This window comes from Bombina bombina, chromosome 1 (genome assembly GCF_027579735.1).
Source record: "Bombina bombina isolate aBomBom1 chromosome 1, aBomBom1.pri, whole genome shotgun sequence".
Lineage (NCBI taxonomy): Eukaryota > Metazoa > Chordata > Amphibia > Anura > Bombinatoridae > Bombina > Bombina bombina.
The window spans coordinates 850086058-850101318 of NC_069499.1; the positions used below are offsets into that span (position 1 = coordinate 850086058).

The 15261-nt window shown below is 38.3% G+C and overlaps 1 protein-coding gene across 1 annotated transcript in view; it reads right to left on the reverse strand.

The window, feature by feature from the left end:
- Window positions 1–478: 478 nt before the first annotated feature.
- The window catches only part of LOC128646065 (C-factor), a 58432-nt gene continuing 43649 nt past the window's right edge, over window positions 479–15261 (reverse strand). Inside the window, exon 6 of the mRNA XM_053699493.1 lies at window positions 479–746. Coding sequence (XP_053555468.1) covers window positions 633–746 — 114 coding nt within the window. The 3' untranslated portion in view covers window positions 479–632. The remainder of the gene's footprint in view (window positions 747–15261) is intronic.

Consider the following 15261-nt stretch of genomic DNA (forward strand, 5'->3'; position numbering starts at 1 on the left):
TGTCCGCCTCATCAGAGCAGGCGGACAGGGTTATGGGAGCAGCAGTCTTTAGAGCATTTGCTTCCCACAATCATTGCGTTGGCCCGTGAGCTGGACGCCAAAGGGTGCACACAACGATTGGAGGAAGCCGGATTCATAATTGATCTGCTAAAGAAAGCAGCAGATGCAAGTGAAGGATCAGCGTTATGTTTACCATAACGCAAAGGTAAGTATTTAAAAATAAGCATCATTGTAAACTTAAATGTATTAAAGTGCCCCTGTTTTTAAGAGTATTATTTAATACTGACCTTAAATTAATTAAATTTTACAATCACTTTAAGAGAAGAAGCTGGTATCATCATACAATCAGTTAATTTTTTGTTTTATCTATTCATATTTACATTTTGTTTCCCACTTGTATGTCATTTTCTTTTTTGTACCTAAATGCGTTGTTTTTAGTTCGTTATCAGCATTTACATCAATAAAGATTCTATTAAAGTACTTTGTCTATTTGTTTTTTTATTTGAATTATAAAAAAAAAAGTTAGTTTTTTTTTTTTTTTTTAACAGATGTCCCATTGTCTTTGATGTTTGGGGAGGTTTCTTGTAGTTGTATCTATTGCAGTCAATGTCAAAAATGGTCAACCAAAGCTTCTACCAGGGAATAGCGCTGCCATCCCATGACATTAGGATTCCATTTTGTTTCTCAGAAAGAGAGTTGAGGACCTTCATCATTCCAGTTACACTTTCATCTGTAGTCAGTAAAGCCTGCCGTGAAACAAAATAATTTAAGAATGATAAATATACCACAAACAGTTAACAACCTTATCAGAACAGTTTATGATACGGATTACACTCTTATAGACAGCAATTTTGTTTTGTTCTTACTAAGCGTTATTTGTTTTTTTTCTTACTTACATTTCTTCAGGTTAAATGGACACTAATTTCAAAATTAAAGGGACAGTTCACCCAAAAACTTTCTCCCCTTTAAATTATTCCCAATTATCCTTTTTACCTGCTAGAGTGTATTAAACTGGTTGAAAGTAGCTCCTTTACTCCTATTTCAGCATTTGAAATAACTGATTTAGCTTGTGGTTTCCCAACCTATACTGAAAGTTGATACTGGAGTATATGCTATTGACAAGCCTAAGTAAACAAAGCCAGCAGAAGAAGTTACACTCTCAGTGGGATGCAGGATAGTTAAGTAATAAAATTATCATTTCTTCTGTTAAGTGTGATCAGTCCACGGGTCATCATTACTTCTGGGATATTACTCCTCCCCAACAGGAAGTGCAAGAGGATTCACCCAGCAGAGCTGCATATAGCTCCTCCCCTCTACGTCACTCCCAGTCATTCTCTTGCACCCAACGACTAGATAGGATGTGTGAGAGGACTATGGTGATTATACTTAGTTTTATATCTTCAATCAAAAGTTTGTTATTTTAAAATAGCACCGGAGTGTGTTATTATCTCTCTGGCAGAGTTTGAAGAAGAATCTACCAGAGTTTTTGTTATGATTTTAGCCGGAGTAGTTAAGATCATATTGCTGTTTCTCGGCCATCTGAGGAGAGGTAAACTTCAGATCAGGGGACAGCGGGCAGATGAATCTGCATAGAGGTATGTAGCAGTTTTTATTTTCTGACAATGGAATTGATGAGAAAATCCTGCCATACCGATATAATGTCATGTATGTATACTTTACACTTCAGTATTCTGGGGAATGGTACTTCACTAGAATTACACTGTAAGAAATACATAAAGCTGTTTAATAACTAGAGATTATGTTTAACGTTTTTGCTGGAATGTAAAATCGTTTTCATTTACTGAGGTACTGAGTGAATAAATGTTTGGGCACTATTTTTCCACTTGGCAGTTGCTTAATCTGTTTTTCTGACAGTTTCTGTTCTCCCTCACTGCTGTGTGTGAGGGGGAGGGGCCGTTTTTTTGGCGCTTTTACTGCATCAAATATTTCAGTCAGCAACTCATTGTATTCCCTGCATGATCCGGTTCATCTCTACAGAGCTCAGGGGTCTTCAAAACTTATTTTGAGGGAGGTAATTTCTCTCAGCAGAGCTGTGAGAATTATAGTTTGACTGAGATAAAAAACGTTTATTCTGTAATTTGTTTCCTGCTTTCAGAATTTGTTATCTTTGCTAATGGGATTAAACCTTTGCTAAAGTTGTGTTGTTTACAAGGATTGAGGCTATAACTGTTTCAATTTATTAATTTTCAACTGTCATAGATCTTCTGTGCTTCTTAAAGGCACAGTACATTTTAATATTATTCTAATTGAATTGTATTTCCAAGTTGCAAGTTTATTTGCTAGTGTGTTAAACATGTCTGATTCAGAGGATGATACCTGTGTCATTTGTTGCAATGCCAAAGTGGAGCCCAATAGAAATTTATGTACTAACTGTATTGATGCTACTTTAAATAAAAGTCAATCTGTACAAATTGAACAAATTTCACCAAACAACGAGGGGAGAGTTATGCCGACTAACTCGCCTCACGTGTCAGTACCTACATCTCCCGCTCAGAGGGAGGTGCGTGATATTGTAGCGCCGAGTACATCTGGGCGGCCATTACAAATCACATTACAGGATATGGCTACTGTTATGACTGAGGTTTTGGCTAAATTACCAGAACTAAGAGGTAAGCGTGATCACTCTGGGGTGAGAACAGAGTGCGCTGATAATATTAGGGCCATGTCAGACACTGCGTCACAGGTGGCAGAACATGAGGACGGAGAACTTCATTCTGTGGGTGACGGTTCTGATCCAAACAGACTGGATTCAGATATTTCAAATTTTAAATTTAAACTGGAAAACCTCCGTGTATTACTAGGGGAGGTGTTAGCGGCTCTGAATGATTGTAACACAGTTGCAATACCAGAGAAAATGTGTAGGTTGGATAAATATTTTGCGGTACCGACGAGTACTGAGGTTTTTCCTATACCTAAGAGACTTACTGAAATTGTTACTAAGGAGTGGGATAGACCCGGTGTGCCGTTCTCACCCCCTCCGATATTTAGAAAAATGTTTCCAATAGACGCCACCACAAGGGACTTATGGCAAACGGTCCCTAAGGTGGAGGGAGCAGTTTCTACCTTAGCTAAGCGTACCACTATCCCGGTGGAGGATAGCTGTGCTTTTTCAGATCCAATGGATAAAAAGTTAGAGGGTTACCTTAAGAAAATGTTTGTTCAACAAGGTTTTATATTGCAACCCCTTGCATGCATTGCGCCGATCACGGCTGCAGCGGCATTCTGGATTGAGTCTCTGGAAGAGAACATTGGTTCAGCTACTCTGGACGACATTACGGACAGGCTTAGAGTCCTTAAACTAGCTAATTCATTCATTTCGGAGGCCGTAGTACATCTTACTAAACTTACGGCGAAGAATGCAGGATTCGCCATTCAGGCACGCAGGGCGCTGTGGCTAAAATCCTGGTTAGCTGATGTTACTTCTAAGTCTAAATTGCTTAATATACCTTTCAAAGGGCAGACCTTATTCGGGCCCGGGTTGAAAGAGATTATCGCTGACATTACAGGAGGTAAAGGCCATGCCCTGCCTCAGGACAAAGCCAAGACTAGACAGTCTAATTTTCGTTCCTTTCGTAATTTCAAAGCAGGAGCAGCATCAACTTCCTCTGCACCAAAACAGGAAGGAGCTGTTGCTCGCTACAGACAAGGCTGGAAACCTAACCAGTCCTGGAACAAGGGCAAGCAGACTAGGAAACCTGCTGCTGCCCCTAAAACAGCATGAATTGAGGGCCCCCGATCCGGGATCGGATCTAGTGGGGGGCAGACTTTCTCTCTTCGCCCAGGCTTGGGCAAGAGATGTTCAGGATCCCTGGGCGCTAGAGATAATATCTCAGGGATACCTTCTGGACTTCAAATACTCTCCTCCAAGAGAGAGATTTCATCTGTCAAGATTGTCAACAATCCAGACAAAGAAAGAGGCGTTTCTACGCTGCGTACAAGAGCTCTTGTTAATGGGAGTAATCCATCCAGTTCCACGATCGGAACAGGGACAGGGGTTTTACTCAAATCTGTTTGTGGTTCCCAAAAAAGAGGGAACTTTCAGACCAATCCTGGACTTAAAGATCCTAAACAAATTCCTAAGAGTTCCATCGTTCAAGATGGAGACTATTCGGACAATTTTACCTATGATCCAAGAGGGTCAATACATGACCACTGTAGATTTAAAAGATGCTTACCTTCACATACCGATTCACAAAGATCATTATCGGTACCTAAGGTTTGCCTTCCTAGACAGGCATTACCAGTTTGTGGCTCTTCCATTCGGATTTGCTACAGCTCCAAGAATCTTCACAAAGGTTCTGGGTGCTCTTCTGGCGGTACTAAGACCGCGGGGAATCTCGGTAGCTCCATACCTAGACGACATTCTGATACAAGCTTCAAGCTTTCAAACTGCCAAGTCTCATACAGAGTTAGTGCTGGCATTTCTAAGGTCACATGGATGGAAGGTGAACGAAAAGAAAAGTTCACTCGTTCCACTCACAAGAGTTCCCTTCCTGGGGACTCTTATAGATTCTGTAGAAATGAAGATTTACCTGACAGAGGACAGGCTAACAAGACTTCAAAGTGCTTGCCGCACCCTTCATTCCATTCAACACCCGTCAGTGGCTCAATGCATGGAGGTAATCGGCTTAATGGTAGCGGCAATGGACATAGTACCCTTTGCACGCTTACACCTCAGACCACTGCAACTGTGCATGCTAAGTCAGTGGAATGGGGATTACTCAGACTTATCCCCTTCTCTGAATCTGGATCAAGAGACCAGAAATTCTCTTCTATGGTGGCTTTCTCGGCCACATCTGTCCAGGGGGATGCCATTGAGCAGACCAGACTGGACAATTGTAACAACAGACGCCAGCCTTCTAGGTTGGGGTGCCGTCTGGAATTCTCTGAAGGCTCAGGGACAATGGAGTCAGGAGGAGAGTCTCCTGCCAATAAACATTCTGGAATTGAGAGCAGTTCTCAATGCCCTCCTGGCTTGGCCCCAGTTGACAACTCGGGGGTTCATCAGGTTTCAGTCGGACAACATCACGACTGTAGCTTACATCAACCATCAGGGAGGGACAAGAAGCTCCCTAGCTATGATGGAAGTATCAAAGATAATTTGCTGGGCAGAGTCTCACTCTTGCCACCTGTCAGCAATCCACATCCCGGGAGTGGAGAACTGGGAGGCGGATTTCTTAAGTCGTCAGACTTTTCATCCGGGGGAGTGGGAACTTCATCCGGAGGTCTTTGCCCAAATACTTCGACGTTGGGGCAAACCAGAGATAGATCTCATGGCGTCTCGACAGAACGCCAAGCTTCCTCGTTACGGGTCCAGATCCAGGGATCCAGGAGCAGTCCTGATAGATGCTCTGACAGCACCTTGGGACTTCAGGATGGCTTACGTGTTTCCACCCTTCCCGTTGCTTCCTCGATTGATTGCCAGAATCAAACAAGAGAGAGCATCAGTGATTCTAATAGCACCTGCGTGGCCACGCAGGACTTGGTATGCAGACCTGGTGGACATGTCATCCTGTCCACCTTGGTCTCTACCTCTGAAACAGGACCTTCTGATACAGGGTCCCTTCAAACATCAAAATCTAACTTCTCTGAAGCTGACTGCTTGGAAATTGAACGCTTGATTTTATCAAGACGTGGATTTTCTGAGTCAGTTATTGATACCTTAATACAGGCTAGGAAACCTGTTACCAGAAAGATTTACCATAAGATATGGCGTAAATACCTATATTGGTGTGAATCCAAAGGTTACTCTTGGAGTAAGGTTAGGATTCCTAGGATATTGTCTTTTCTACAAGAAGGTTTAGAAAAGGGTTTATCTGCTAGTTCATTAAAGGGACAGATCTCAGCTCTGTCCATTCTGTTACACAAACGTCTGTCAGAAGTTCCTGACGTCCAGGCTTTTTGTCAGGCTTTGGCCAGAATTAAGCCTGTGTTTAAAACTGTTGCTCCACCATGGAGTTTAAACCTTGTTCTTAATGTTTTACAGGGCGTTCCGTTTGAACCCCTTCATTCCATTGATATAAAATTGTTATCTTGGAAAGTTCTATTTTTAATGGCTATTTCCTCGGCTCGAAGAGTCTCTGAATTATCAGCCTTACATTGTGATTCTCCTTATTTGATTTTTCATTCGGATAAGGTAGTCCTGCGTACTAAACCTGGGTTCTTACCTAAGGTAGTTACTAACAGGAATATCAATCAAGAGATTGTTGTTCCTTCTTTATGCCCAAATCCTTCTTCAAAGAAGGAACGTCTACTGCACAACCTGGATGTAGTCCGTGCTCTAAAATTTTACTTACAGGCAACTAAGGAATTTCGACAAACGTCTTCTCTGTTTGTCATTTACTCTGGGCAGAGGAGAGGTCAAAAAGCTTCCGCTACCTCTCTTTCTTTTTGGCTTCGTAGCATAATTCGTTTAGCTTATGAGACTGCTGGACAGCAGCCTCCTGAAAGAATTACAGCTCATTCTACTAGAGCTGTGGCTTCCACTTGGGCCTTCAAGAATGAGGCCTCTGTTGAACAGATTTGCAAGGCTGCAACTTGGTCTTCGCTTCATACTTTTTCCAAATTTTACAAATTTGACACTTTTGCTTCATCGGAGGCTATTTTTGGGAGAAAGGTTCTTCAGGCAGTGGTTCCTTCTGTATAAAGAGCCTGCCTATCCCTCCCGTCATCCGTGTACTTTTGCTTTGGTATTGGTATCCCAGAAGTAATGATGACCCGTGGACTGATCACACTTAACAGAAGAAAACATAATTTATGCTTACCTGATAAATTCCTTTCTTCTGTAGTGTGATCAGTCCACGGCCCGCCCTGTTTTTAAGGCAGGTAAATATTTTTTAATTTATACTCCAGTCACCACTTCACTCTTGGCTTTTCCTTTCTCGTTGGTCCTTGGTCGAATGACTGGGAGTGACGTAGAGGGGAGGAGCTATATGCAGCTCTGCTGGGTGAATCCTCTTGCACTTCCTGTTGGGGAGGAGTAATATCCCAGAAGTAATGATGACCCGTGGACTGATCACACTACAGAAGAAAGGAATTTATCAGGTAAGCATAAATTATGTTTTTCCATTGTTCTCTCTTTGTATTGAGCTATGGTGTTCCAGACAATTATAAGATAAGGAAGCAAGTGTGTGTACATAAAGTTATAACATAATGAGATCTGATATCACCTTTAAGTTCAACCCATTGTAATAGGCTGTGGTTTCAAAGCACAAAACCAGCTACTTCATATACACAAATAAACCCGAAAATGCAATTTCTCACATATTTTATACTCTGAAGGTGGTATAACAAGTCATTTAAAATACATTAATGGAAAAACAATTTTACAGTGTACTGTCCCTTTAAACTTCCATAACTCAGACAAAGCATGCATTTAAAAAACAAAACAAACACACTTTACAATTAAAGGGACAGTCAACACCAGAATTTTTGATGTTTTAAAAGATAGATAATCCCTTAAAGGGACATTAAACACTTTGAGATGGTAATATAAAATGATAAATTGTATATAATAAAACAACTCTGCAATATACTTTCATTATTTATTTTGTCCTCTTTGCCTGTAATTCCATTCTGAAATTGTGAGCTTTTCAGTTCCGGTTAGAAATGGAAGTGCAGAACACTGTTAAATCCAGCACAACCATTGGCTGCACACTCTAGTGACCTATTTATAACTGACCCTAATTGGCCACAGCAGAGAAGGTAACACAAGTTACAACATGGCAGCTTCCATTGTTTTATAGACACTAAAACTTTACACTAATTTTGTCACTTTTTGAACAACTAATGAAACTTTAAAAAATACATCTACATGTTAGTCATGGACTAATCTTTTCTTTGAATGCATCATTCTATCTAGCATGTATTTAGTGTTTAATGTCCCTTTAATTACCAATTCCCCAGTTTTGCAAAACCAACACAGTTATAATTATACATGTTTTACCTCTGTAATTACCTTGTATCTAAGCCTCAGCAGACTGCCCCCTTATTTCAGTTCTTTTGACAGACTTGCATTTTGGATATGGTTATTGGATATGGTTACTGATAAATATATTCTATTTAGTTTAGACGTGGAAAGTCTATATACCTCCATCACTCACGAAAGTGGAATGGGAGCGGTAGAAATGGTATTAGGTTTGGATGGTAATTATTCAAAAGCTCAAACTCACTTTCTATTGCAACTGTTGGAATTGATTTTGCATTGCAATTTTTTTCTATTTAAAGATGAGTATTTTTTGCAGATTCAAGGAACCGCTATGGGGTCCAACGTCGCCCCTAATTATGCTAAAAACTTTATGAATGTGTTAGAAGAAAAATTTATTTTCACCAATCCCAAGTTTCATCGGTATGGCGCCTGTTGGTAGCACTATATCTTTGGGATATGGTGGGGCGACGTTGGATCCCTACTTGCATTTGTAACAGAATTAAATGGTACTTTGGGGAAGATAAAATTTAAATTAACCTGGAGTGAAAATGACATCACATTTTTAGATACTAAAGTAATTAAAGATGGTAAAATATTAAAGATTGATCTGTTTAGAAAAGAAACAGACAGAAACAGTCTGCTGCATTTTGAAAGTGCCCACCCAATATCTCTCCTTAAGGCCCTTCCTCGTAGCCAATTTTTAAGAGCACATATAATTATCACTGATGATGATTTATTAAAATTAAGGTTCAAAGAAATGGAATCTAGATTTTTAAAGAGGGTTTATCCCTCTGAAATAATTGACACAGAAATAAAACATGCTTTATCTATTCCTAGAGAGACTCTGTTGAGCCCTAAGAAAAAGGATAATAAAAAAGATGATCGTTTAATTTTTGTGTCAGAATTTAATTCTCAATCTGTCCAAATCCAGCGCATTATAAAAAAACATTGGTCTGTTTTAACAGAATGTAACCTGGAAATTAAAGAATTTGGGAACTACCCAATGCCTGCCTACAAGCAAGGTTTAAATCTTAGACAGCAATTGGTGAATTCTGATGTAGGCTCAAATATTAAAATGAAACAACAATATATTTTCTGTAAGACTGAAGGGTGCTATCCATGTTTAAATTGTTCATGTTGTAACAACATGATCAAAGGTCCAAATTTCCTCAATTCAATTACAGGGAAGGCATTTAAAATTAAAGGATATCATACATGCAAGTTAACCTTTGTAATTAATTTAACTAAATGTCCCTGTGGGCGGAGTTACATTGGCGAAACGACTAGGATCATTAAGGACAGGATAATAGAGCAAAAAAGTAATATTCAAACTAAAAGACCCTGTAGCTCACCATTTTATTGAGAAGGGACACTCAATAGGACAGCTGAGTTTCCAAATAATTGAAAAAGTATTAATGCCACATAGGTTAGGAGATAGGGAGCTCTTATTGAAACAACGAGAATGTTTCTGGATTTGGAAACTAGATACAATGGAGCCTAAAGGGTTAAATAGAGATCTGGATATGCCTGTGTTCTTATAAATTGCCTTCTGTATAAATCTGTATTTTTTAGGATTCTATGACTGATTGTATATATTAAGTGAAAAATGTTAAACTTAAGTTTAAAGAAATTTATATTGTGGTAAATTGAGGGTTAATATAAATTTGAAACTTTAGCGCCACCTTGTGGTGGATAGGTATAAATAGAATCAAAGTTAGTATGCACTTTAGCATGACTACAGAACAAAGCAACTGGTGATAAAAGTAAATTGGAAAGTTATTTAAAATTACATGCCCTATTTGAAACATGAAATTATTTTTTTTGGACTTGACTGTCCCTTTAACTTTCAGTATCAAATACATACATATACACCTCCATTTAACAAGTAGCGATAGCTGCTTTGAAGCCCCAGCGTTCCAATCTTGCTCAGAGTGAGCCTAAATCGCTAGATAAAGGGACAGTCTAGTACAGAATGTTTATTGTTCTAAAATATAGATAATCCCTTTATTACCCATGCCCCAGTTTTGCATAACCAACCCTGTTATATTAATACACTTTACCTCTTTGATTATCTTGAATCTAAGCCTCTGCAGACTGCCCCCTTAGCTCAGTTCTTTTGACAGACGTGTTTTAGCCAATCAGTGCTGACTCACCATTGTGCTCACTCCCGTGGAGTTATTTTTTATCTATACGACACATGAACTAGCACTTTCGTACTGTCAAAATGCACTAAGATAAGATGCAGTTAAATGGCTTAGAAATTAGCATGTGAGCCTACCTATTGCATGCCTTATTGGAATCATGAAAGTTTAATTTTGACTATTTTCAAATGTGCTTTGTTCTCTTGGTATCCCTTGTTCAAAATGAATATGCACATATCTGACAACAGTGGGAGCTAGCTGCCGATTAGTGCCTGCACACATTTGTCTCTTGTGGTTTGCTAACTAGATGTGTTCAGCTAGCTGCCAGTAGTGCAATGCTGTTCTTTCAGCAAAGGATAACAAGATAATGAAGCAAATTTGATAATAGAAGTAAATTGGAAAGTTGTTTAAAATTGTATATTCTATACAAGAAAAAGGTTGGTGTCTCCAGTCTACACTAAAATTGTTATCGTTTAAAAAGATAGATAATACCTTTAGTACCCATTCCCCTATATATATATATATATATATATATATATATATATATATATATGTGTGTGTGTGGGGAATGGGTACTAAAGGTATTATCTATCTTTTTAAACGATAACAATTTTAGTGTAGACTGGAGACACCAACCTTTTTCTTGTATAGAACATACAATTTTAAACAACTTTCCAATTATATATATATACACACACAGTATATCATATACACACGTTCCAGTGTGGGATCCAGCACTCACTTAAGTGCCATACACAACAGCCGGGGTGCGAAATGGAGAGTGCTGTTCTTGACAACTTTACTTGCATAACTATTTTGAATCGCACCACGGCTGTTGTGTATGGCACTTAAGTGAGTGCTGGATCCCACACTGGAACGTGTGTGTGTGTGAGTGTGTATGTATACCTTTTTTCAGACGTGTGAGTGCTATTGAAAAGCACTGAGAAGCAGTGCATCGATTGAAATAAGGGCAGGCCAGTAGGTGGAGCTGTCCGCTTGTGTTGCTGCGTAGATATGCAAGCCAAGCAGGCTGAAATAAATCAGTGTAACCAGACCCGAGCTATCTAGCAGCTTTCAAAGGAACAAGATCTAGCAGCCACTTCCCTTTTATCTTCCTGCCCAGCTGCTTGAAGGTCAGGGTGCCTATAAATCTGTCCAGAATGGAATGCATAGAATAGCTGCAGACCCGATATTATCCAACATGCTAACAATGCAGATAACTGTTTGCAGAAAAATGCAAGTAAAACATTTTTTTTAAACTTGTAAACTTAGTTTGATGATAAAGTCTGTGTTGTGTGATTTTTTTATTAGGTTTATAATGCTGTTTAGCACTTAAAGTCTTCATTTCAAAGCCTTAAAAATAATGTATTAGGTATTACTTTTGTCAATTTTGAGAGGGTTCTGGGGCGCGATCCGATAAAGATCGTAGTTTGCGGCGCAAGCAAGGGAACCCCCGCCGCCCGTAGTTTCAGCTCGCAACTCGAGCTATCCTATATACGGCGCCGTCAGATGCTAAAGTGCCGTAAGTCGGATATACCAGCGATGTCCAGAAATCTGCGTAAGTACAAATTTCTGGAGTCGCCAGTGACTTACGGCACTTTAGAAACTGCCGGCGCCTACAAAACCTGACTAAATTATTAAATCTCCCGTACTGTCTAACACCCCTCCCAAACATAGCCCGACATGTCTAACCCTCTATCCGCTATCCCTCCTCACTATCCTAACAATAAATGTATTAATCCCTAAACCGCCGCTCCCGGACCCGCCGCCACCTACATTAACTATATTACCCCCTAATGTGAGCTCCTACCCCGCCGCCACCTACATTAACTACCCCCTAATGTGAGCCCCTTACACCGCCGCCAGCTATATTAAAATTATTAACCCCTAATCTAATCCCCCTACCCCGCCGCCAGCTATATTAAAATTATTAACCCCTAATCTAATCCCCCTACCCCGCCGCCAGCTATATTAAAATTATTAACCCCTAATTTAAATCCCCCTACCCCACCACCAGCTATATTAAATTAATTAATTAACCCCTAATTTAATCCCCCTACCCCGCCGCCAGCTATATTAAATTAATTAATTAACCCCTAATCTAATCCCCTTACACCGCCGCCAGCTATATTAATTACATTAACCCCTAATTTAATCCCCCTACACCGCCGCCAGCTATATTAACCCTAATTATATTAGGGTTAATATAGTTATATTATATATATTAACCCTAATTATATTAGGGTTAATATAGTTAATATCGTTATTATATTATATATATATTAAGTATAATAACCCTATCTAACTCTAACATCCCTAACTAAATTCTTATTAAAATAAATCTAATATTAACATTATTAATTAAATATTCCTATTTAAATCTAAATACTTACCTTGATTGAAGACATCGCCCGGATCGGATGAAGAGTTCTGCCTGGCTGGGTGAAGACAAGGTAGGGAGATCTTCAGGGGGGTAGTGTTAGGTTTATTTAAGGGGGGTTTGGGTGGGTTTAGAGTAGGGGTATGTGGGTGGTGGCTTGTAATGTTGGGGGGGTGGTATTGTGGGGGGTTTTTACAGACAGAGAACAATGTAAAATCTAAAGCGCCAGTACAGGCAAAAAATACCCAGGAAAAAGAGAGCATACGATTTTGATGTTTATATTAAAAAATAATTTATTCTTCAACAAATGTCACAACAAGAACCTCAAAATAAAAATATATGTATAACATGGAATGATAATCTCCTAGGTAAAAATCACACCTTATACAAGAATTCAGACAGTAAAATATGTGATTGGCCAATCTCTATTAAAAAAATGTGAGTAATCTATAAAAGCATTTACACAAGGAAAATCACACATATATTGTAGGCTACTAATGTAAGCAACTAGAACTGTATGTATCACAATTTCTAGCAATTTGTAACACAATATCTATCATAAAAATATCTACTGATAATCTAAGAGTATGTACGCTAAGTGCATGTACCAAAATAGCTTCCGTTAAATATGGCTATGTCAGCATGACAGTGAAATGTCCACAAAGGTGCAGATGAATATGAATGCTTTACTGGTATCCGTGATTCCTTTAGTGTAGCACAGTGTTTTTGGGTGTTAGTGCTCTAATGGATCCACTCAAAACTACAGGTACCTGTTTTAGTGATCCTTTTAAGTTCAGCTCTTAGAGTGGAATGAGCTGTCTTCTTTGTCCGATGTCACCTTGTAGAAGTAAATGCCTCCAGAATAAGACGAGCAATGTAACTGCTTTAGCTGATCTTGAAGCCGTGCTGTGAACCCCAGCTACAAACACTTCCAGGGCCGGACTGGGAATTAAAAGCAGCCCTGGAAAATTTGGAGACCAGCCCTATTTTCCGTTGACTCAGTATAATGCACACACCCCATTTTTCTCAAAGGGGATTACTGGGATACTCCTTCCCCCAAAATTTTGCTTCAGAATTATATTATATTAGTTTGTATTAAAAACAAAAGGTGCCAGATTGTTGTTATATACACTCTAAAGCCCAATTGCATCATTTAATAACCCCTTTAAATTGTAGCTTTCCAGCCCCAGCTGCTGCAGCCCAACAGGAAATCTCCTGGTATCCTGGTAGGCCAATCCGGCCTTGAACGCTTCTGTCTCTTGCTCAGTTCGTGCCTATACCGGTTAGGGCGCTGATTGGCTTAATGGTATGGGAGTGTCTGGTTTGAGCTGTGGGGTGCCGGCTCTACAGCTGATCCTTTCCTTTCTTCCTCTTGATGCACAATAGGAGATCCGCAACGCGTTTCCGCTGAAATTACTTCAGCCTTTGTCAAGCTTGATCTCCTTTGAATCCTATGGCTTTAAATAGCCCTCCTTCCATTTCTATTGGTTAAGAATTTCAGCCAATGTGTGTCTAATTGGCTCAGAAATATTTGTTAAACATTTGTAAACATTATAGCTCTTGAAATTATGTATATTCAGATATTGTTTATTTGGTAAATTCTAATAATTAGTCATAAACATGTATTTCTCTGAAATCTAAAATTGAATGATTGTATAAGATTATAAGAGATATTTTCAACAAATGTTGATAAAAGAACTAAGATGATAAAAAAAAACTTAATTTTGTTAAACGAAACTTTATTTTAGAGATATTAAGGTTGGAATTAATCATAAACAAGTATTTCTCTGCAAACTAAAATTTGATTATATAAGATTATAAGTGATATTTTCAACAAACGTTGATAAAAGATCTAAGATGATAAAAAAAAGGTTATTTTTGAAAAACTAATCTCAATTGTAGAGATATTAAGTTGGAATTCAGAGATGTCCTTAGTAAGGACTAAATGCTACACAATGGTCTAAATTTATGGAAAAAAGTGGTGAAAAAAATATATGATAAAATTTGAAGAATTTTTTTTTTTTTTTTTTTAAAAGGATTGGGATAATTTCACTAATATAATACAGTTTATACTGATTTGTATATAACTTGTCTCTAGTATTTACAGCTTCTATTTTTATAGAAGGTACTAAATTTTGATATTATTTTAAATTTATTTTGATTTTATTTAGGTTTTTAAGAAGCAGTTCAGGTTAAAATCTAAATTTAGCCATTTAGGCTTTAGGGTTTGTAATTCAAATATCCATTTGGCTTCTTTTTGCAGGAGTGCATAGGATAAATTACCACCCCTCTTTTTCTTTTAAATTTAGTTATCGCTGTGAAGATAAAATATTTCAAATTGTTATTGCAACACATCCTGAAATGTTTCGCGACAGGTAGATCTTTATTGCGTTCCTTTTCCGAATTTTCTATGGAGTTTAGATGTTCCCTAATTCTTTCCATTAGTGTTCTCTCTGTCTCTCCTACATACTGTTTTTCACATTTTTTGCATGTAATAAGATAGATGACATTAGTGTCCATACACCTGATGGTTTCCTTAATTTTATAATCTTTCTTTGTTATGTTTGATTTAAAGCTTTTTGTTTTAATTGAATGTTTACATGCTTTGCATGATATGCATGGGTAAAACCCTTGTAGTTTTACGCCTAAGATCCCTCTTATAGTATTATTATTTTTAAGTTTAAAAGTTGGCGCAAGTTTGCTTTTTAGATTATTTGCTTTTTTATAAACAAATTTTGGTTTATCTGGGAGTTTTTCTCCTAAATGAGGATCAGATTTAAGAATTTTCCAAT